Source organism: Eriocheir sinensis, chromosome 19, assembly GCF_024679095.1.
Source record: "Eriocheir sinensis breed Jianghai 21 chromosome 19, ASM2467909v1, whole genome shotgun sequence".
Taxonomy (NCBI): Eukaryota; Metazoa; Arthropoda; class Malacostraca; order Decapoda; family Varunidae; genus Eriocheir; species Eriocheir sinensis.
Window position 1 is genome coordinate 10472417 of NC_066527.1, and position 22569 is coordinate 10494985.

Sequence of the window (22569 nt, forward strand, 5' to 3'; positions counted from 1 at the left end):
GCTATGTTTCTCTAAATGCTCCCGAATGTTCCTTGCTATTATGGACTCCAGCATCTTCCCTATAACCGATGTTAAGCTAATTGGGCGATAGTTTGAAGCAACTAACCTGTCCCCCTTTTTAAAAATCGGCGTCACGTTAGCTACTTTCCATAGGCTTGGCACATAGCCAGTATTTACCGACATCTTAAAGATGTCGGTTAGTGGGTCACTAGAACATCACCTAATTCCTTTAATACCCTCGGAAATATCCCGTCAGGACCTGGCGACTTGTTCTTCTTAAGCTTATCTATCTCATCCTGAACTACTTGCCTGGTAATGATTATATCCCTCAATTTATCGCCATCCCCGCCCTCGTACACCTGAACTCTTTCCGGTATAGTCGTTCGATCCTCCTGTGTGAATACTGAAAGGAAGTAGTCGTTCAACAATGTGCTCATATTTTCGTAATTTTCTACTAGCTCCCCTGTGTTTGTTTTCAGCGGTCCAATTTTCTCCCGTGTTTTTGTTCTATACATCTGAAAGAAGCCCTTAGGATTACTTTTCGCCTCATTTGCTACTTTGATCTCATAGTTCCTTTTTGCTATCCTGGTGTTTTTTTTAACTAATCTAGATAGTTCGACGTACCGGCCCCTGAGATGTGTTTCACCATTCTTTATTTTCTGATAAATTCCCTTCTTTAACCCAATCTCGTGTTTTAGTCCACGAGTCATCTACTTAGGATCATTGTTTTCTTTTCTAAGTGTTCGCTGTGGTATATGCTGACCTTGCCCCTCTACTATTACTCTAACTAAATTATTGTAAGACATTTCTACCTGGTTCTCCTGGCTCCCCAATCCGCAGTTCTGGCCCTCATGAATCCCTAAATTATCCCAGTTTACCCCTTCAAGATGTCTTCGAAGCCCCTCGTAATTTGCTCTTCTAAAATCTGGCACTAACACTGGGTTTGGTTCGCGGGTTATCGCCCAGTCTAAGCTAAAACGAACCGTTCTGTGGTAACTATTTCCTAACTCTCCGCCCACCTCCAACTCACGTAGCAAGTTCCCATTATTGGTTAGGACTAAGTCTAATATGTTATCTCGTCTGGTAGGCTCAGTGACTACCTGCTTAAGGAAATTATCTTGTATAACTTCAAGAAAGTCCTCGGCTTCCAGGTCACCCACTAGGTCTTCCCAGACTATATTCCTATAATTAAAGTCCCCCATTACGCAGACATTTCTGCTCATACTCGCCCTGCCAATCTCCTGTAGTAATATACTCGTGTCCTGTCTGTTAAGGTTGGGTGGCCTGTATATAACTCCTAGAGTTAGTTTTTCTTTCCCTTTGTAAACGTCCACCCAAACTGATTCTGAATCCATGTTAGTTTTGACTGAATTGTTAACTAAACATTTAAGTGAGTCTTTAACATATAGCGCAACTCCACCTCCCTTTCTGCCCCTTCATCGAAGCTTTCGATAGAGTCTGGCACAACTTTGCTTCTAAACTTCCCTCATTCGGATTAGATCCTTCTCTCCGTTCCTTTATCCCCAGTTTCCTTTCCGGTCGTTCTATCTCTGCTGTGGTAGACGATCACTGTTCTTCTCCTAAACCTATCAACAGTGGTGTTCCACGGGGCTCTGTTATATCACCCACTATCCTCCTGTTATTCATCAATGATCTTCTTTCCATAACAAACTGTCCTATCCACTCATACGCTGACGACTCCACTCTGCATTATTCAATTTATCTCAATAGAAGTCCCTCTCAACAGAAATTGCAAGACTACAGACTGGAGGCTGCAGAACGCTTAACCTCAGACCCTGCTAACATTTCCGATTGGGATAAAAGGAACTTGTGTCCTTCAATGCCTCATAAACCCATTTTTTTTCGACCTATCAACTTGACACAATCTTCCAAACACTTCTCCCTTGTTCTTCAACAACACTCAGCTGTCACCTTCTTCAACACTAAACATCCTCGGTCTATCCTTAACTCAAAATCTTAACTGGAAACTTCACATCTCTCTCACTAAATCAGCTTCCTCGAGGTTGGGCGTTTTGTTCGTCTCCGCCAGTTCTTCTCCCCCGCACAGTTGCTATCCATATACAGGGGCCTTGTCCTCCCTCGTATGGAGTATGCATCTCACGTGTGGGGGGGCTCCACTCACACAGCTCACTTGGACAGAGTGGAGTTTAAGGCTCTTCGTCTCATCATCTCTCCTCCTCATACTGATAGTCTTCTACCTGTGAAATTCCGCCGCCATGTTGCCTCTCTATCTTCGATCGATATTTTCACGCTGACTGCTCTTCTGAACTTGCTAACTGCATCCCCCCCCCCCCCTCCCACTGCCTCGCCGCACACGACTTTTTACTCATGCTCATTCCTTTACTGTCCAAATCCCTTACGCACGAGTTAACCATGCAGCATCTTCACTCTTCCATCCCCCACGCTGACAAACTCTGAAAAAATCTTCCTTCAAATGTATTTCCTCTTGCCTATGACTTGAACTCTTTCAAGAGGAGGGTATCAGAACACCTCTCCTCCTGAAATTGACCTTTCTTTCTGCCACTCCTCTTAACTATTTTATAGGAGCAGTGGGTAGCGGGCTTTTTTTCATTATTGTTTCCTTTTTTTTTGCCGTTGAGCTATTTCCTCAGCTGTAAGAAAAACAAATATATTTTTTTATCTACCAATAAATCTATCTAAAAATCATTATTGTTATTACCCTTCCCTTCCCTCCCCCCTCACTCCGTATCTCCCACCTTATTTTCCTCTTCCCTCACTCCCTTCCCTTCCTCCTTACTCCGCTTCCTCTAATACATAGAACTCCATCTTAATTAGTCCCCATTCACTCCCTTCACTTGTTTTTCATCCCTTCCCTTCCCCCTCTCTCTCTTCTCTCCCCATCACTGTGTTCCCTCCACCTGCAGTGAGCTTCACCTTATTTTTTCCTTATTCACTTCTTTTATTCTTTACTCCCTTCCCTTCTCCCTCCCTCACTCCCTCTCCCTCACTTAGCCTCCTCCCCCACAGAATACTCCACCTTCCTCCTGGACGACGGCACCCCCGCCCTTACACTTCGCACCATTGGCGGCATTCTGGATTTCCACTTCTTCCTCGGACCCACCCCGGAGGACACCACTTCGCAGTATACCAGCGTGAGTTTCCTTTTTTTTTATTTTTTTATTTACAGCACAGGAAACAACTCAAGGGCAACAAAGAGAAAGTGTAGAAAATAAGCCCGATAATCGTTGCTCCAAAAAGCAAAAAGTAAAATGGCCAAATGGACTCCACTGTGTCCAAGTGACCTGTGTGTGTGTGTGTGTGTGTGTGTGTGTGTGTGGAGCCCCCCCCCCCCCCCTTCCACACACACATGAGATTCATACTCTATACGAGGGTGGACAAGGCCCTTGAATATGGAAAGTATCTGTGCGGGGAAGAAGAACTGGCGGAGACGATACAGGACGCCCAACCTCGAGGAAGCTGATTTAGTAAGAGTGGAGATGTGAAGTTTTCAGTTTTTGAGCTAAGGATAGGCCGAGGATGTTTATTGTAGAAGAAGATGACAGCTGAGTGTTGTCGAAGAATAGGGCTGTATGTAGGCTTCCTTCCAGCAGGAAGGAAAGGTAAATTTTGAAAGGCAGAGACGAAAGAGTTTGACCAGGCAGGGTGTCACCACGGAAGCACAGTTTTTTTAAGGATGATAGGAGGCACTCCGTCATGCCCATAAGCCTTTTAAGGGTTGAAGCCAGAGAGGGCATATAAAACATCATTCTTAGGAATTTTAATAACAGGCATAAAGGAGTCAGAGGGCGGGATGAATAGGAGGAATATGACCATAATCGTTCAGAGTGAAGAACAGAAAGTCTGATTGATTGATTGATTGACTGATTTAAATTAGGCGCCGCAACAGCCAGGGTCATATGGCGCCGTATTCAATGAGTTAAAAACTAAAAAAGAAAAAAAAACTAAACTAAAAAGCTAAAAAAAGGAAACTAAAAAAGTAAACTAAGAGCAAAGCCAAACAAAACGAGACGAAACAAATCACACAGAAAGCGGTCATAACTCATGGAGAAGGCCATCCTTCTCCATAAAGAGAAGTACCTCGTGTCCCGGGGAAAGGCATCTCCCTACCAGCATCAGCGAGAGACGGAATGATCCGTCTTCTCCCCGACACTGCGACAGGTATCGCACTCGCAGGTCCCCCAAACTGGGGCACTCGACCAGCAAGTGCCGCACAGTCAAAGGAATCAAGCAGTCATCACAATAAGGCTGCACCCCCCGGGACATGAGGTAAACAAGTGTTAGACGTGTATGACCCGTCCGAAGACGGGTCAAGGCTGTCTGCGAGCGACGGTCACGGACACTTTCGTATGACCAAGGACGAGACACAGTCCTGGTAATCTCTCCCATTTTGGAAGTCGCACCCCGAGCATTCCACCTCTCCTGCCAACTGGCAAGAATTGCCTTGCGAATCTTTGGAAACATATCTGTACATGGGACAGCACTAGGGGGGGCAACTCTAGCTGCTGCCTCCCTTGCAAGTCCATCAGCTAGTTCGTTCCCGTGTACGCCAACGTGTCCTGGAACCCAACAAAACCCAACGCGATATCCCCTGTTGCTTAGCAAATACAGCCACTCGAGAACAGATAAAACTAGGGGATTAACAGAGGGGGTAAAGGAGCCCAGCGCAGAAAGAGCACTACGAGAATCACTAAAGATCATAAAAGAGTCCACAGGGAGCGTAAAAATAATCTGTAAAGAGAGGACTATTGCAGACAGCTCTGCAGTAAATACAGAAGCAACAGAAGAAAGAAGGAGGGGAACACAACACCAAAGCCAACTCCAGCATCCAACTTAGAGCCATCAGTAAAGACAGGGATGGAGTCCGAGTGTTCAGTGAAATGCTCTAAAAATAAGGCTCGGGACGCATATGGCGGTAAATCCCTCTTATTATCTATAGTGGGAGAACACACGGATACACCGGGGAACTGCCAGTATCCAACCCTAGGTACTCGATAAGGGCAGATAGGAATGGGAGGGAAAGACAACGGTGTCATGGCAGACGGAACCCAAAAGGTTTAGGGAGACTAGGTCGCTGATCATATGCAGGCGAACTGGAATCCCGCAAAACTGACACACAAGGAACTGCTTCCGGAAGGCGTTGGACGCGGAACCAGCAACGGAATAGAGAGGACTGGCGTCTCAAATCCAGAGGCAGGACGCCAGCATCCACGAGGAGGCTAGGAATCGGTGAAGACCGGAATGCACCAGTAGCCAAGCGGACCCCGGCATGATGCACTGAGTCCAACACGCGTAGGTGAGCCTCCTTGGCGGAGGAGTAAACCTCGCAGCCATATTCCAACTTGGAAAGGATGAGTGTTCTGTGGAGGAGGAGTAGCGTGTCCCTGTCTGCACCCCAAGAGGTATGAGCTAAAACACGAAGGAGGGACAGGGCTTTCTGACAAGCCGCCTTAACGTAACGTAAATGAGGCACCCAGGTTAGGCGGCTATCAAATAAAAGACCGAGGTAACGAGTCGTCTCTACACAGGACAGTCGCCTATTACCAAGATATAAGTCAGGGTCCGGATGGACGCCTCGAAGACGACAGAAATGCATAGCCACTGTCTTTAAGGACGAAAATCGAAAGCCGCGCGTATTTGCCCAATTGGCGACTCTATTAATTGTCAATTGCAGTTTTCGTTCAATCAGCGACATCCTTGCCGCAGAAAACGAAATGAATAAATCGTCTACATATAAGGAGCTATGAACTCCATCAGGGAGGACACCGACGACTCCATTCTAGAACCCTAACGTGGGGTGATTTTCACCCGGCGCTTATCGCGGTAACGTGATTCCTCCCCTACGTGACTCACCAGCCCGTTCTGCTCCTCAGTACCTTCAGTGCTTTGTGTGACATACTGGAGGGTGGGTATGCGCTCTCGCTCAGGGCTTGGAATTTTCCACCACAAGCGAAAATTTGTGATTTCGGGAGAAAATCACCCGACGTTATGGTGACTGTATGGTGTGAAGGGTGGGTAAAATACACCCGACATTAGGGTGCCTGTACTATTCTGTGAAATCTTACTTGTGTTTCTTTTCAGATATTGTGATAATTATTTCAGAAATATCAAAATAATGGCTGGTCGAAGCAAGCGGCTCAGGGATGAAGAAATTGTGGAGCTAATGAACAGATCAATGATCCATGATACTAGTGATAGTGAAGGTGGTGATGATGTTGAACAATATTTTGACAATCTTGAAGTAGACGTATTATACGATAGTGACAGTGACGAAGAGTATGTGCCCGTGCTTGAACCAGAAAGTAGTGATGAGTTTGATGTGGATGATCCTTCTCAAAAGAAAAAAAGGAGGAAGATTCTTACTTCCACACCAAAAAAAGGTTGTGCCCCTGCCACTACCTTTACTGCTGCCCCTGCCACTACCTCTACTGCTGCCCCTGCCACTACCTCTACTGCTGCCCCTGCCACTACCTCTACTGCTGCCCCTGCCACTACCTCTACTGCTGCCCCTGCCACTACCTCTACTGCTGCCCCTGCCACTACCTATACTGCTGCCCCTGCCACTACCTCTACTGCTGCCCTGCCACACTCTACTGCTGCCCCTGCCACTACCTCTACTGCTGCCCCTGCCACTACCTCTACTGCTGCCCCTGCCACTACCTATACTGCTGCCCCTGCCACTACCTCTACTGCTGCCCCTGCAACTACCTCTACTGCTGCCCCTGCCTGTGGTGGAGGGAGAGGAAAACGCCGCCTGATGGCTGATGTTCCACCTGTTGTGGACTTCAAGAAAACTACAATTTCCACCCGAAGTAATTTCAGGTGGAGCTGTCAGCCCCAGCATGCAGTAACAACAAGGAGGTTGTCAAGGAACATCATGCCTAAATTTACTCCAGGGCCAACTCAGGAGGCAAGGGATATTATCGCACCTGAGGAGACAATCAAGCTCTTCATTACTGATTGTATTGTTCAGGAAATCGTCACCTGGACAAACAAACGTATAGAGCTTGTAGCACCAAGGATCTCAAGTCAAAGTGCCACATTCAGTGCTACTAGTCCTGTGGAGATATTAGCACTCCTGGGAGTGCTCATAGTGGCAGGGCAGCAGAAAGATAACCATCTCTCCCTCAAAGAGATGTGGAGCGTTGTAAGTGGGTGTCCTCTGTACCGTGCAGCAATGTCCAAGGACAGGTTTGAGTTTCTTATATCCTGCCTGAGGTTTGACAACCCCGAAACCCGTGTGGAGAGGCAGAACCAGGATAAGTTTGCCCCTGTGAGGAAGGTGTGGGATGAGTTCATTGAGAACTGTGGCCGGCTCTACATCCCACGTGATAACCTCACAGTGGATGAACAACTGTTGGGGTTTAGAGGGAATTGCCCTTTCAGGATGTATATTCCCAATAAACCTGCAAAATATGGCATCAAGTTTGTCCTCATCTGTGACTCTACGACCAAGTACATGCTTGGTGCCATACCCTACCTTGGCAAGGAGGGAACAAGGCCAAGGATGGGGTCAACCTTGGGGATTATTACACCAAGGAACTTACTAGGCCATACCACGGATCAAACAGAAATGTGACAACCGACAACTGGTTCACATCAGTGCCTCTCATCTCTGACCTCCTAAACAACTGTGGAATGACCCTTGTTGGCACAGTTCGTGCCAACAAGGCTGAAATTCCACAAGAGATGAAGGCAAAGGAGACACGACTGCACGGTTCTAGTGCTTTCCTCTACACCAAGGAAATGACTCTTGTGTCTTATGTGGCACAAACATCTCGCACAAAGAAGAAAATAGTGCTCCTCATGTCATCCCAGCACACACAGCCTACCATTACATCAAGTGGCAAGCCTGAAATAATTGCATTCTACAATGCCACAAAAGGAGGGGTCGACACATTCGACCAAATGTGTGCAACAAGTTCGTGCTCTAGGAAGACACGACGTTGGCCCCTCTGTGTGTGGTACGGCATCCTCAATGCAGCGAGCATCAATGCCTTCATCATCAGCTGCGAGAACCGTGCAAGGACAGGCATCAGCATACCAAAGAGGAGGACATTCATGATGGATATTGGGAGGGCACTCATCATTCCCTGGGCTCAGTCACGCCTGTCATCAAAAGTCCTGTCCCGCCAACTGCACACATTAATAACAACTGTGTGTGACCTTCCGTCACTGGGCAGCACTGCCGGGTCACCAGGGACATCACTTTCGGAGGGAAAGTCACCCCTGGTGCGCTGTGCTGACTGCCCTAGCAAGTCGGATAGGAAGACCCGGCACCGATGCAACAGGTGTGCAAAACCAATGTGCCCTCGGCACCTGTACCCCACCTGTGGTGACTGCATGTAAAACGTAAGTTAAGTTTTCATTGTGTATCCTCATTTTGTGCTGAAATAAATGACAATCAGCTTTAAAAAAAATTATGAAAATTAAATTAAATGAAAAATTGATACCAAAAAATTGCCCTTTTTTGCGTGTCTTCCATACAGCTCCCAGTGGCAGTAGAGGGGTGTACCTGACTGAGGCTAAGGTTTAATGACCTAAGAAGCAGTGCACACAAGAAGAAGTCTCTGTTTTCAATACTTTTTTTTTGACAATTTTTTTTTCAAAATTCACAGTAAAATTTACTCTTTTAGTTTACTTAACAATAAAATCACTTATAATATTAAAATATGATACAAAATAAATTTATCAAACACCATTCAAAAGCTAAAGAGCTATTTTTCTTCTGTATACTTTGTAATAAAAATTAATTGAAAAACAATATGTTTTTTTGATTTTCCAAAAAAGGGTGAAAATCTCCCGGGGTTAGGGTTAATGTGACTCAAGATGGACGTTAGGGTTCTAGGGTTAATTAATAGCCACAGCAAATAGCGTAACACTGAGAATACTTCCCTGTGGTACACCATCCTCAAGTGGACAAACCTCGGAAAGAATACTCCCCACTCTAACCCGTAAAAGACGATGAGATAAAAACTCCTGAATAAAAATAGGGAGACGGACACGAAGACCGAACTCAAACAGGTTAAGTAAAATACTATGACACCAAGCGGTGTCATAGGCCTTCTCCAGATAAAAAAAACACGGTCACCTGGTGGTGATTATTGGCAAACGCCTCACAAAGTGAGGACTCCAAGGATAAAAGAGCATCCTAAGTGAACCGCACCTTTCGGAAACCATATTGCACCGGCGTCAATAAATTCCGGCTCCCCAAGTACCAGATAAGCCTGACATTCACCATCTTCTCCATCACTTTACAAATGCAGGATATTAAAGAAATAGGACGATAGTTAGTTGCTTGGAGATGATCTTTCCCAGGCTTCAGAATGGGGAGAATTGCAGCCACACTCAACAGAGATGGAAAATCACCGGTACGCCAAATGAAATTGTAAAGATCCAATAAAAATGTAAAACCACAGTCAGACATGTGGCGTAAGAAAGCATAAGGGATGTCGTCTGGACATGGCGAGGAATCATCACACTGGGATAAAGCCGTCTTCAATTCGGAGAGAAAATGGGATATTATAAGACTCACCTCCGGTGGAAGCGAAGTTAACGCCGAGTGATTCCAAATCCCGGCGATTGCGTGCCCCTGGTGCAGTAGAATCTTTCCTAGAGACACTTGCAAAGTGCTTGGCGAATAGGTCAGCAACAGTCTTAGGGTCCGCCTGCGTCTCCCCTGCATGCGATAACACTGGAGGGGGAGGGGGGGGGAGAAACTTCCCAGAGATCTTACGAACTCTGTTAAAGACTTCTGTGAGTGTAGTTCTGGTAGTGATGGAAGAGAGATAACCCTTCCAAAAAATTCGTTGAGCCTCCTTGAAAGTGTGTCGTGCTCGAGCACGCGCTCGCCGAAAAGCATCCAAACACTGGGGGTCCCCACGGTGACGACGAAGTCGAGAGAATGCAGCACGCTTCTCTTGCACAGCAGTAGTGCAAGCAGCGTTCCACCAGGGAACAGGACGTTTAGGGAACTGGCCAGACGTCCTGGGGACGGATTGAAGGGCTGCAGAATGTAAGGCATCAGTGAAATAGGATGCAGCCTCGTCAGAAGTTCCAAAGTCAGCCAACGGACGAAGAGAGGAGCTAAGTTCCGTAAATCGCTGCCAGTCTGCTTTATCTAGACGCCAGCGAGAAAGGCGTGACTGTGGTACAGTATCAATGCGTTCCAATAAAATTGGAAAGTGGTCACTGCCATACAGGTCCGGTAAGACCCGCCAACGAAAATCAGGAAGAGAATTAGAAGTGCAAAGTGAAAGATCTATAGAGGTCAAAGTAACAGTCTGGCTATGAAAATGTGTCACCTCCCCAGAGTTTAAAATTTCTAATCCCTGATCCTCAATAAAAGAAGCAACTAAAAGTCCGTGTGGGTTGGTAGCACCATCATCCCACAACGGATGGCGACCGTTAAAATCCCCTAATAAAAGTAAAGGCGAGGAAAGTTCCTGCACCAGGTCGTCAAGATCGTGTCTGTCAACGGGAACACCAGGAGGGAGATAAAGGCTACATAATGTATAAAATTTGCCCAAATAAACCTTAACAGCAACAGACTGCAACGTTGAGTGAAGCTGTAATGGGAGAGAAGGGATATCACAGCGAACGAATATGGCGGTGCCACCATGGTGGCCCTGTCCAGGATTAGGGGTACTATAAACGGCACGATACCCAGGAGGAACCGAGATATCAATGCTCGGAGTTCCTCCCACGAGGCTCGTAGGCCTCTAGAATTCCACTGGAGGAGTAGGAAGATGTCTGTTTTCGAGTGCGCTCCAGGCGACCCCCTGAAAGAGACTGCCTTTTACCCACCTGATTCGGTACGGTAATACGACGAGAAGAGGAGACTGGGACCCGAGAGGAGCCGGGTCGAGGGACCTTGAGCTTTCTCCCAATAAAGGAACCTGCGCCCCCTCCGGACGCCGCACTACTAGAGCCAGACCGCACACCACTCCCCGAAGCTACATGCTCGCGGGGAGGATTCAATATGCACCACCTGGGACGAGGCCGGAGAAGCAACATCATAACCTGGAGGTGACTCGACAGAATCACAGGACAAAAGGGAAAATCTATTATGGGACGTAATAACAATAGCTTCAAAAGGCCGGGAGGAAACCGTAGAGGACACCTGAGTAGCGGGCTGGGCAGAAGTGCGAGTGCCTAGCGATGAGGTGTACGTCTTTGCTCCAGTGCCGGCCTTCTGGCGGTAGAGGAGTTCACGGCGCGCACTACCAAGGCTGATAAACTGACTATTTGCAAGTTGCAAAATATCCTGTTCCAGGCGATATCGTAGGCACTGTCTGGAAGACAACTGGTGAGCATCCTGGCAATAAAAGCAATAAGCATCTGACTCACATTCCGCCGTGGAGTGTGAGGCTAATGTAGAACAATTACCACACCGAGAAGGCTCAGTGCAGTATTTCTTACCGTGACCATACCCGTAACATGAAAAACACTGTAGAGGGCGGTCAACAAAAGGCTTTACCCGAAGATGGAGGGGGCCAATACTGACACGGTCAGGGAGTGTAGAACCAAAAAAGGTGAGAAGTATCATGTTAGCTGAACCCTTCATCTTGGACACCTTATGAACAGAACTAGGGCACATCCCAAATATTTCCTTCTCAGAGAACGAATAGAGGTCATGGTTATATATACTGCCTTTACTAAAATTGAAGGTATGGTGTGCTTTGACTGTTTCAAACATGTCGTCAGCAGGGCATGGTAGATGTTGCAGCATTTTAGCTTGTGCAATATCTTTAGCCTTGACTAACACCCCCTTCCCATACTTTTTCAGATTCCCCTCAGGGATCGTGCCAATTTCTTTGGCGAGGTACCTGGCAGCATGAATAAAGTTGCCACGCCCATTCCTATAGTATGCAACAAACCAACGAGGGGGAGGGACCTGGCTGTCCCTGGGAGTTGGCTTTAACAAAGCTCTTCCCAGCACCTGGGACAGGCAGAGTCGCAACAGCATCACACACCGACTGGGCATCAGCGCTGGAGGCAAAGGTCACATAGCATCTGTTTGACTTGAAGTCTCCATCATAAATGAGACGGGTACTAAGGACTGTGCCAAATGGCTTGAGTAAGGAGTGCAAGGCACGATAGGAAAATGATGGATCGATATTCACCATCTGAAGTGCGTCCAGCTTGGAAGAGGGACGCACATCAGAGTTATCCCCGGAATGGGAGGCAGCCTTGTCAGACACTCGTGGACTTTTGTGTCGCACGGACTTGTCTTATTCAGCCCCTCTAGGAGGTAGGGACTTTCCAGCGGCACCACCAGGAGCCGTGAAAGGCTCCAAGGTGGCGACAAGAGAGGACCGTGTAGGGGTAATCGGGGACAGGCGGACGTCAGGGAGAGAGGCAGGCCGAGGTAAGGGAAACTTACCCATACACAGGGGAGGTGTTTCACTCCCCTACACCCCCACCCACCACGGAGCCCAACAAGGGGAGGCTGGATGTTGGGGCCAGACCGCACCCAACAGCCCCAGGGGTAATGGGGAAGTATACGCATCCACTGCCAGGTGTTTAACGGCGGCCGCGGGGCCATTGCGACCGCCCACCCGGCAATGACCACTTGACCCTAGCCATCGCATGGCCAGCCGACTGATTCAGTGGGGCCACACTGAACCGCCCGTCTTACCCCAACCCTCCCACCAAAGGAGCGTGTTGCCCACCGAGGGGAACTACACCCTGCCCCGTGGTGGACTCAACCCCCAGATGAGAGGGCACGGGGAGTATTCGGGACGCCACGCACGGCAAACACGTGGGGAGACAGTAGTCCTGCCCTAGATGCTAAAAGGGCAGACCGGGAGAAGGCAACATCACCAGTAGGCATCCTCTACCGGTGATGAGGGGGGAGCACTTGGTCCACGAGGCCATCGGACATCGAGCCCTATCGAGGTGGGCAAGCCACCACGGTAGGTGGTGCCGCCGACCTCGCTTCAAGCCCCGTCACCACGACAATGTGACTCCCCTTCGACGGGGCAGAAAGTCTGAGCAAAGAGTTCAGCCTAAGAGATAGATGAGACGGCAGTGCTTTCTCTAGATTAAGGAGAGGAGGGAAACTTGAAGAAGTGAAATTGGAGGATATGTTTTTGGCTAGGTGCCAGAAGTGTCTGGAAGAATTAAAAAAAGCAAAGTTTCTTTATTTTTTAATATTGATGAGAGTTTTTGGTAAGTCGGAAAATATATTTGACACGAATCCGGGCGGAAATGTAAAGCTCATGATTAGCAGGAGTGCGAAGGCTCTGGTACCTTTTGTGAGCTGCTTTTCTATCTTTAATAGCACGAGAACAAGCTTGATTAAACCAAGGCTTTTTTAGCATGGGGGGTAGAGAAAGTACGTTGAATGTGTGGCCCCTTTCCGAGGCAATCACCTCAGTGATGCGCTGGGCACACACAGAGGGGTCTCTCTGTTTGATTTTGTTTTCATCAGGGGAGGCAGTCAAGAGGGGAGTATCAAGACATCCCACAATCTTATTCCTTGCCCCTTTCCAAATTATTTTAATCCTGTGCTCTTATTATTCACCTTCCTCTCATCCCTCAACATTCCAATATCCCCTGCTCTGTTGTTTATAATGATTTTGAGTCCGGTACTCCAGACCAGACTCAAGTGCCAATGCGTCGGAGATGAGCACCGAGGCCACGCGCAGCAATAGCATATGCCTCTAACTTTTCCTCACTCCAAGACAGTCAATTATTTTTACTCTTCAGCTCTAGCTATTCTACTTCGATGTAACAGATGGTGGGCTACCCTGCCTTCCCGCCCTACTGGTCCCTCGGCTTCCAGCTCTCCCGGTGGGGCTACAACTCCACCGACAATGTGCGGGCCGCCAGGGAGAGAATGAAGGCCATGAACATTCCCCAGGTAGGTACAGGTGACAGTTCTTCTCTCACTTTTTCATTCTCTGTCTCCCACATTCTCCAGGTAGACACAGGTGAAATTACCCTTTCACTCTTCCCCTGTCATTCTGCCTCTCTTACTCTCACTACCACATTCCCCAAATAAACACAGGTGAATTTTCCCTCCCACTATCTCACTCCCATATTCCCCAGGTAGACACTGGTGAAATTTCCCTCTCACTCTCTCACTCCAACATTCCCCAGGTAGACACAGGTGAAATTACCCTCTCACTCTTTCCCTCTTACTCCCACTCCCATATTCTCCAAATAAACACAGGTGAAATATCCCGCTTACTTTACTACATTCCCCAGGTAGATACAGGTGAAATTTCCCTCTCACTCTTTCACTCTCTCACTCCCACATTCTCCAGGTAGACACAGGGGGAATTTCCCTTCACTCTCCCTACCATCTCCGTGTTTTTCGAATGGCATTTCTTCTTAATCTTAAATCCCTGAATCTGTGTATCCTTGTCAGATAGACCTTATGTGCGTACCCCTTATTCTTTTATTGTCATTCATGTGTGTGTATGTGTGTCCAGGATGTGCAGGTGCTGGACATCGACTACATGGAGCGCCGGAGGGATTTCACCTACGACCCGGTGAACTGGGCCGACCTTCCGGAGCTGGTACAGGAGTTGCACAACGACAACGTCAAGGTCACGATCATTCTAGTAAGTCTGAACATGCCTCTTCCCTCTCTCTTTAATCTCACTCAATTCCACTTTACCATAGATACACACGACCTCTTTGTGTCACAAAACACACGAGAAAACCCACACCCAGAAAGGATTTTTTACCATCTCCAGGGATTGAACCCGCGACCGGCGAGATGGGAAAGCCACTCACCCACTGGTGAAGTGAGTTTGGGAGGCTTTCCGCATCAGGCGGGTCAGCCACTACATGTTTTTTCTTTTTTTTATACGTCTTCGCCTGTAACGCCGGAAGGCTTTCTTCAGGGGCCTGGTGGTCGGTCCAAGCCCGTCATGGCGCAGACAATTGTTTTTTTAGTGGCGCCATTTATGCTTGGCTCATGCTGCCCAGCGGAACTCATTCTTGATTCACTTGGACGGTTTCTTCTAGAGTCCGGGTTGATGGGTGGTCTTCAGGACAGCATGTGGGTAGTCTTGGGCCACTCGGCGGTGACTGAAAAATCCCAGGTGGTAGAGGGCGGATTCAAATCGACGTCATCCATGGCGCGGTGAATGCAGGGCCCTCACGCTAACCACTCAGCCACCGCCAACCCTAACCCTTGTTAGCATTTTGTCTATAACGGGCCCCCTTGCCAATAAGAGGATGAGGGTGTTTGTAAGATCCCATCCCCCACCCTAAAGATGAGCTACGACCAGCCTCCATGTCTGTTTGTTTCGATTACTATTCACTTGTCTACCTCTAACCCACTCAATGATGATGGGGATAATTTTCATTTTTTTACATTTATACATTTTCTTCGTCCCCCCCACACACACACAAAAAAAGACCTAATAACCAATAATAGCATAGCCATGTGGAATACCATATACTACTTTTTTACTCGAGAAATCATCAATACCGCCTCCATTATAAACAGGACCCAGCAATTGTCATCGACTTCGATAACTACGAACCTGCGAGCCGTGGCAAGGCAGCGGACGCCTTCGTCAAGTGGTCGGACCCCAGCCTGGTGCCGGCAGACCAGGAGCCGGGTACTGACGACTACATTGTTGGCTACGTCTGGCCCGACACCAAGACCGTCTTCCCCGACTTCTTCAAGCCCGAGACTCAGGACTGGTGGGTCAACGAGATCAAGCTGTTCAAAGAGGTGAGTGACCCCACGAAGAAAGGGCATAGCTGAGACTTTCTTGTTACCTTCGCCAACGAAGTTGGGAGGAGGTTATATTTTCGGCCCGGTCAGTGTGTTTATTTATTTGTTTGTTTGTTTGTTCGTGAACAGTCTCCTGTGCACAATTTTGCGATTATCTCAACTAATATTCCAGGGAAGCTCCGTGTCCATCCAGAATAGTACCCATTATTTTTTTTGTCAAAGGTCAAAGGTCAAAGTCAAGGTCACACAAAACGTCATTTTGGCCATAACTTCGGTTCTCGTCATCGTAGAGACTTAAGACTTGGTTCATATTTTAGCTCATGGAAAGACGCACCTTGCATTGCCTTGACCTTGACCTTTTACCTTGACCTCGAAAAGTTCACCCAATGTCAGTGTTTAAAAAAAAATTGAAGTTCATCAAATTTCGAAACAAATGCTTCCATATGATGCTTAGGGTCACAGTTGATGCCCATACCAATTTACAGGACGATCTTTGGCGGAGGTAAGCACTCTCGGATTGCTTTGCGTCTAGTTTAGATCTCCCTTCCTGCAAAATATCGAACTTTTGAAGCCGTGTAAATCACCACACGTTTGTTAGCGCAGGGATCCTTCACTTTCTGCTGCTCTGGTTGATTTCAGTTAAATACTAGTAATAAAAAGGATCATACAACTACTATTAGTAATAAACATGATAATAATAATAATAATAATAATAATAATAATAATAATAATAATAATAAAAATAATGATGGTAATAATAATAATGATGATAATAATAATTATAATAATAATAATAATAATAATAATAATAATAATAATAATAATAATAATAATGTTAGTGAAAAGAGCCGCACCAACTATAAAACCAGCAGCAGTTTCGACAAGAAAGACAAAAACAGAGGCAAAAACAACAACAACTAGAGCATCAACCATCCACATGCATCAGAACCCACACACACGCCTCCTCTCTCATTCCGTGCAGGTGCTCAACTTCGACTCTCTCTGGATTGACATGAACGAGCCTTCCAACTTCGGCACCAACCTGGAGCAGCCGTGGAACTGGCCGGCGGGGCAGGAGCCGTGGAGCCTCAAGTGTATGGACGACAAGTACAACGATCCTGTCTACCCCACCATGACGGTCCGCTCGGGCGAGAACGAGAGCAAAAGGATCACGTAAGTCCACTAAAGTAAAGTTGGGGGTATACGCATAGCTATGGTGCTCATTTCGGTTGCATTGTCATGGACTTTAAGCTTTAAGCCTGCGGCGGTTACTAACCCATTATCCTGGAACACAAGGCCAGTGTAACATCCCGGTTACCACAGTTTACCTTCCCCAGCTGTCCCTAGGTACCCATTTATCGACCAGCCTGCAACAGAAAGGAAGACGAACAGCTGGGTGAGCTGCATCCCGACTGCTCGGCCCGGGGTTCGAACCCGGGCTTGCGGATTCGTAGCTTGTCAAACTAACAACTGCACCACGGAGCTAAAAAAAAAGGAAAATGGCTTAGAAGAATATATGTGGAGTAGGTAAAGCCAAAAATACAGTTAATGTTGGTAATCTGCATCTCGTAAATAATGATACCAATAATACACATAGTAATAATAATAATAATAAGACGAAGACGAGTAAGAATAAGAAGAATTTGATTAAGATTAAGAATAAGAGGAATAAACAGAATAATCACAAGAATATGAGTAAGAAGAACAAGGATAGGAATAATAAATAAAGGATATGAATAAGCATAAGAAAAACAATAAAAAGAATAACAATATGAACTAGACGCATAGCACTCGGAGAGTGCACACCTCCGCCAAAGATCATCCTCAAAATTGGTATGGGCATCAACTGTGATCCTATGCATCATAAGTTAGCATTTGTTTCGAACTTTTCGAGGTCAAGGTCAAAGGTCAAGGTCAAGGCCATGAACCAAGTCTGAAGTCTACGATGACGAGAACCGAAGTTATGGCCAAAATGACGTTTTGTGCGACCTTGACCTTTGACCTTTGACAAAAAATAATGGGTTATATTCTGGATGCAAGGTGCATCCTATGGAAGCTTTTGTTTCGAAATTTGATAAAATTATAGTTTTTAAACTTTAACCTTGGACGAACTTTTCGAGATCAAGGTAAAAGGGCAAGGCCATGCAAGGTGCGTCTTTCCATGAGCTAAAATATGAACCAAGTCTGAAGTCTCTACGATTAAGAGAACCGACGTTATGGCCAAAATTACGTTTCGTGCGACCATGACCTTTGACCTTTGACATAAAAAAAATTAATGGGTTCTATACTGGATGCAAGGTGCATCATATGGAAGCTTGTTTCGAAATTTGATAAAATTATATTTTTTTTAAACTTTAACCTTGGGAGAACTTTTCGAGGTCAAGGTCAAAGGTCAAGGTCAATGCCATGCAAGGTGCGTCTTTCCATGAGCTAAAATATGAACCAAGTCTAAAGTCTTTACGATGATGAGAACCGAAGTTATGGCGAAAATGACGCTTTGTGCGACCTTGACCTTGACCTTTCACTTTTGACATAAAATCTTTATTGGGTTATATTCTGGATGGACACGAAACTTCCCTGAAAAATTAGTTGAGATATCCGCAAAATTGTGCACAGGAGACTGTTCACGACAAACAAATAAATAAATAAACATACTGACCGGACCGAAAATATAACCTCCTTTAACTTCGTTGGCGGAGGTAATAATTAAGATAACGACAATAGTCTAAACGCAAATAAGAATATCAATGACAACGAAAACACCGACAGGAATCAAATAACACCATCCCCCTTTAAACCCCGACCCCCAGGGACCACACCATCTGCATGACCGCCAACCACACGGACGGCGTCAACACCTGGCTCCACTACGATGTGCACTCTCTCTACGGCTGGTCCGAGACGGTGGCCACGTACAGGTGAGCCAGAGAGAGAGAGAGAGAGAGAGAGAGAGAGAGAGAGAGAGAGAGAGAGAGAGATTTTTTCCATCATGTTTTTTTTCCATTCTTAAGGGACTGTATCGTAGAAAGAACTTTTGAATTAATTGCCTCTTCTTTTTTCTTAAAGTCATTGTTGATATCTTAGGAAGAGCTCTTTAATCGTCTCTTCTCCGCTCTTGAAAGTATTAGATTTTAGAGCGAAGTTTTTATTACCCTATTCTCCGTTCTTAAGGGATTGGATCGTAGGGAAGACATTTTAATCACCTCATCTCTGCTTTTGAATGTATTAGATTTTAGGGAAAACTTATTAATTCCTTTTCTTCCTACTTAAAGGATTGAACCGTAGATAAATCATTTTAATAGTCTATTTTCCATTCCTGAGAGTGTTATTCCTACTGTCCCGTGGCTGTTGCAGGAGTTTAGTGGAACTGTTCCCTGGCACCCGTCCCGTCGTCCTGTCCCGTTCCACCTTCGTCGGCTCCGGCCAGTACGCCGTCCACTGGCTCGGCGACAATGCAGCCGAATGGTCGCATATGAAGATGTCCATTGTGGGTAAGTGTGGGGTGTTCTCTTACTCCGTCCACCCAATCAACTGCTCGAAACATATCGTCGTAGTCTTTTTCTTCTTTTGTTGCTTCGTCTTCTTTTCTTTCTTTTCTTGTTTTTCAGTTTTTTTCTTGTTCTTGTTTTCCTTTTTTATATTGTTTTCTTTTCTTCTTTGTCTTCTTATTCTTGTTCATATTTTTCTTCTTCTTCTTCTTGTTCTTCTATCTTTTTTTATCTTTTTATCTTTTTTTTTTTTACTTTTCGTCTTCTACTTTCTCTCCCTTCCCTATTTATGTGAAGCAGTAAAGAGTTTTATTATTCGTTGTTTATATCTCTTTATTATTATTATTATTATTATTATTATTATTATTATTATTATTATTATTATTTCAATACTTTAAGCTTCAATGTATTTTTCGTCCCACTTCGCCACACAATTTGACTTGTGTGTGGGAAGGATGTACGATTAGTATGATGTAATAAGGCTTCTCTCTGTTCTTCCCTCCCACTTACCCGTCTCTCTCTCTCTCTCTCTCTCTCTCTCTCTCTCTCTCTCTCTCTCTCTCTCTCTCTCTCTCTCTCTCTCTCTCTGTGTGTGTGTGTGTGTGTGTGTGTGTGTGTGTAGAATCATGGAGTACACCAGACAGGGAGGAATTGTAAGTGATGAGGAAACCGTTGGACTGCACAGGACATTTTTTTTCTTCTTTTTTTTACGTTTTCGCCTGTGGGGCCGGTAGGCTCTCTTGGTAGGGCCTGATGGTCGGATCCAACCCATTGTGGCGCAGGCGACGTGGCGCAGGGACATGGACGATCAGTTCCTTTGGCGACTCTTTTCTTGGCTCATTCTGCCTCCAAGCGCTCATTCGTAATTCACTTTGACAGTTCTTTTAGGGTCCGGGTTGATAGGTGGTCTTCAGGACAGCATGTGGATAGTCTTCGGCAACTCGGCAGTGACTGAAGAACCCCAGGTAGAAGCGGCGGATTCGAACCCACGTCGTCCATGACGCAGCGAACGCGGGGCACACACGATTACCATTCAGTCACCGCCTCCCCATTGGGTTATTATAATTAACATTAGTATTAGTATGAGGAGGAGGAGGAAGATATTGTGCATACCCATCATCTATGGCCCATATTCCCGTCCCCCAACATCATCCTCGAAGGAAAACTTAGCATTTCCAAGGTACCTCCAGACATCCCTTGGACCTTTTCCTTACGACATAATTAGGTATTATATCGTCATTTATGCATAATGAAATGCTAGTATATTCTCATTGGCGTAAAATACGTGAATTGCAGTCCACCTTGACCCGAATATGAGGAAAAATTTAAAGATACAAACACGTTTATAAGACTAGTGTAGAAGTGAAGAAATAGGGTGATATTATCCTGCAGGGTGTCACGTTTATTGACAGTGTAAAGTATGCTCTATAAAGTGAAACGTATGAGTGAGAATTATGTTTCAAAATAAGAATTACATTTTGTTTATTCATAAGTAGAAGTAGAAGAACTGCGAAATATTCAATTGCTCAAGTTATACGCTTTTCACATAGAGGAAGAGGCATCACTGCGTGTTCCAACAATCGTCAGCTGAACCTTGGACAACGTTGCTAGATTGTCGTACTCTGCCTCTTATGTTTGTCGATTTCCGACCCAAAAACTGCATTCACCACCCAAATAACTGCCTTCATATATGGTTATCGTCTAATTGGTTAATTATTGGTGCTTGGCAACAGTTAGTGGCCAGAAACCGGTAAATACGCTGCTCTTGAGTACGATAATCTGGCAAAGGAGACCATGGACTATAACCTCGTTAATTTAACTGTTTTCTCATCCATATTTCGTACATGAGGTAAGTACTACATCGATAATCATCTCTTGTGCTGGGCAGGAAGGATTATATAGGGAAGTCACTCAGATTTCTTGTGCACAGGATGTTTACAACATATGTCACGGGCGAGTTTTTTTAAGCTGCCAACCCACTGTAGTATATATCGCATGCGTATAGCTTAATATTAAGAATTTTAGCGCAAACGCTTACATACAGGGTGCAAAAAGCTATTCCTAGGCAGCTACTGCTTGTTACATATTGCGTACAAGCAGACGGCCATATGTGACTACAGACAGCATTGAAGTCAACGAATGTGCCCTCATGTAGCCCAGTTATTTTAAAGATTATGGAACGATCAGGCTGCTTTGCTGAAAATAACACAGTCTGACGAAAATACGTGGCTTGTATTTTAATTAATAACATTAACCGAAAACTATAGATCGCAGTGTTACCAGATAAGAGTGTTTCACAGAATGATTTGATCTGACATCACTGCTGGGAAGGAAAACATCGCTAGACGGGAATATGGCGGATACTATGTCTTCCGATGCCAGTGTTGTTCTTCCGCAGGACTCTTCGACTTCAACATGTTCGGCATGCCGATGGTCGGCGCCGACATTTGCGGGTTCTTCCAGGAGCCCGACATGGAGATGTGCGCCAGGTGGATGCAGCTGGGCGCCTTCTACCCCTTCAGGTGAGTCGGCGGCGACGGGAAAGGAAGCCGAAGACAAAGCTGGGAACGAAACGAAAGACTTTTGGGGGAACCCATAACGGTGGGCCGCGGCAACGGAAGACGAAACCAAAGACAAACCTGGGAACGAAACTAAAGAGTTTGGGAGAACGTTTAATGCGAGGCTGCGGCAACGGAAGGGAAATCGAAACACAAACCTGGAAACGATACTAAAGACATTTTTGGAACACATAATACTAGTTTCAATTCCGCCTCTGGTGATTTTATTTTACTGTTGATAATAATTTTATGAGCCTATTGATAGTTCTGCACCAAGAATGCAAAATAAGAACACTCACGAGAATCCGACTAATGCCTTTGCAGCCTTTGGATATCATAATTGTTAGCGCCGAAAGCGTCAAAGTATACGGAGCCTGAGTTTGACAAGGCTGCTACACCATCAACGTAAATTACACCCATGAGAACCCGATTAGTCTCCTTTAAGACATATGGAAATATATGTTGTGAGAGCCGAGAGAGTCTGAGAATAAGGGCATCAGCGCATCACCTCGCTCTAGCTGCCTCCATCTTCACTACTACAATGTCTAGAGTTTCTTTCTCCTGCACTTACAGTCGTAACCACAACACCAACGGCATGGCAGACCAGGACCCCGGCATGTGGCCCGAGGTGGCGGAGATCTCGCGCTACATCCTGGGCGTGCGATACAGGTACCTGCCCTACCTCTACTTCTTTTTCCACCGGGTAAGTATATACTCCTCTCTTCTCTCTTTATCTCGTAGAAATCAATATTTACTCTCAAAACTCATAAATGTGAACTGAGTTACCACTCTTCATCCTGTTTTCAATTTTTGCTGTCCA

At 45.9% G+C, this 22569-nt stretch overlaps 1 protein-coding gene across 1 annotated transcript in view; it reads left to right on the plus strand.

The window, feature by feature from the left end:
- LOC127000675 (sucrase-isomaltase, intestinal-like) overlaps positions 1–22569 on the plus strand; it is an 84291-nt gene that overhangs the window by 56103 nt on the left and 5619 nt on the right. The window contains exons 7-15 of the mRNA XM_050864655.1: positions 3010–3134; positions 13742–13867; positions 14442–14573; positions 15470–15700; positions 16686–16876; positions 18514–18621; positions 19058–19194; positions 21590–21713; positions 22323–22452. Of these exons, the coding sequence (XP_050720612.1) occupies positions 3010–3134; positions 13742–13867; positions 14442–14573; positions 15470–15700; positions 16686–16876; positions 18514–18621; positions 19058–19194; positions 21590–21713; positions 22323–22452 (1304 nt within the window). The remainder of the gene's footprint in view (positions 1–3009; positions 3135–13741; positions 13868–14441; positions 14574–15469; positions 15701–16685; positions 16877–18513; positions 18622–19057; positions 19195–21589; positions 21714–22322; positions 22453–22569) is intronic.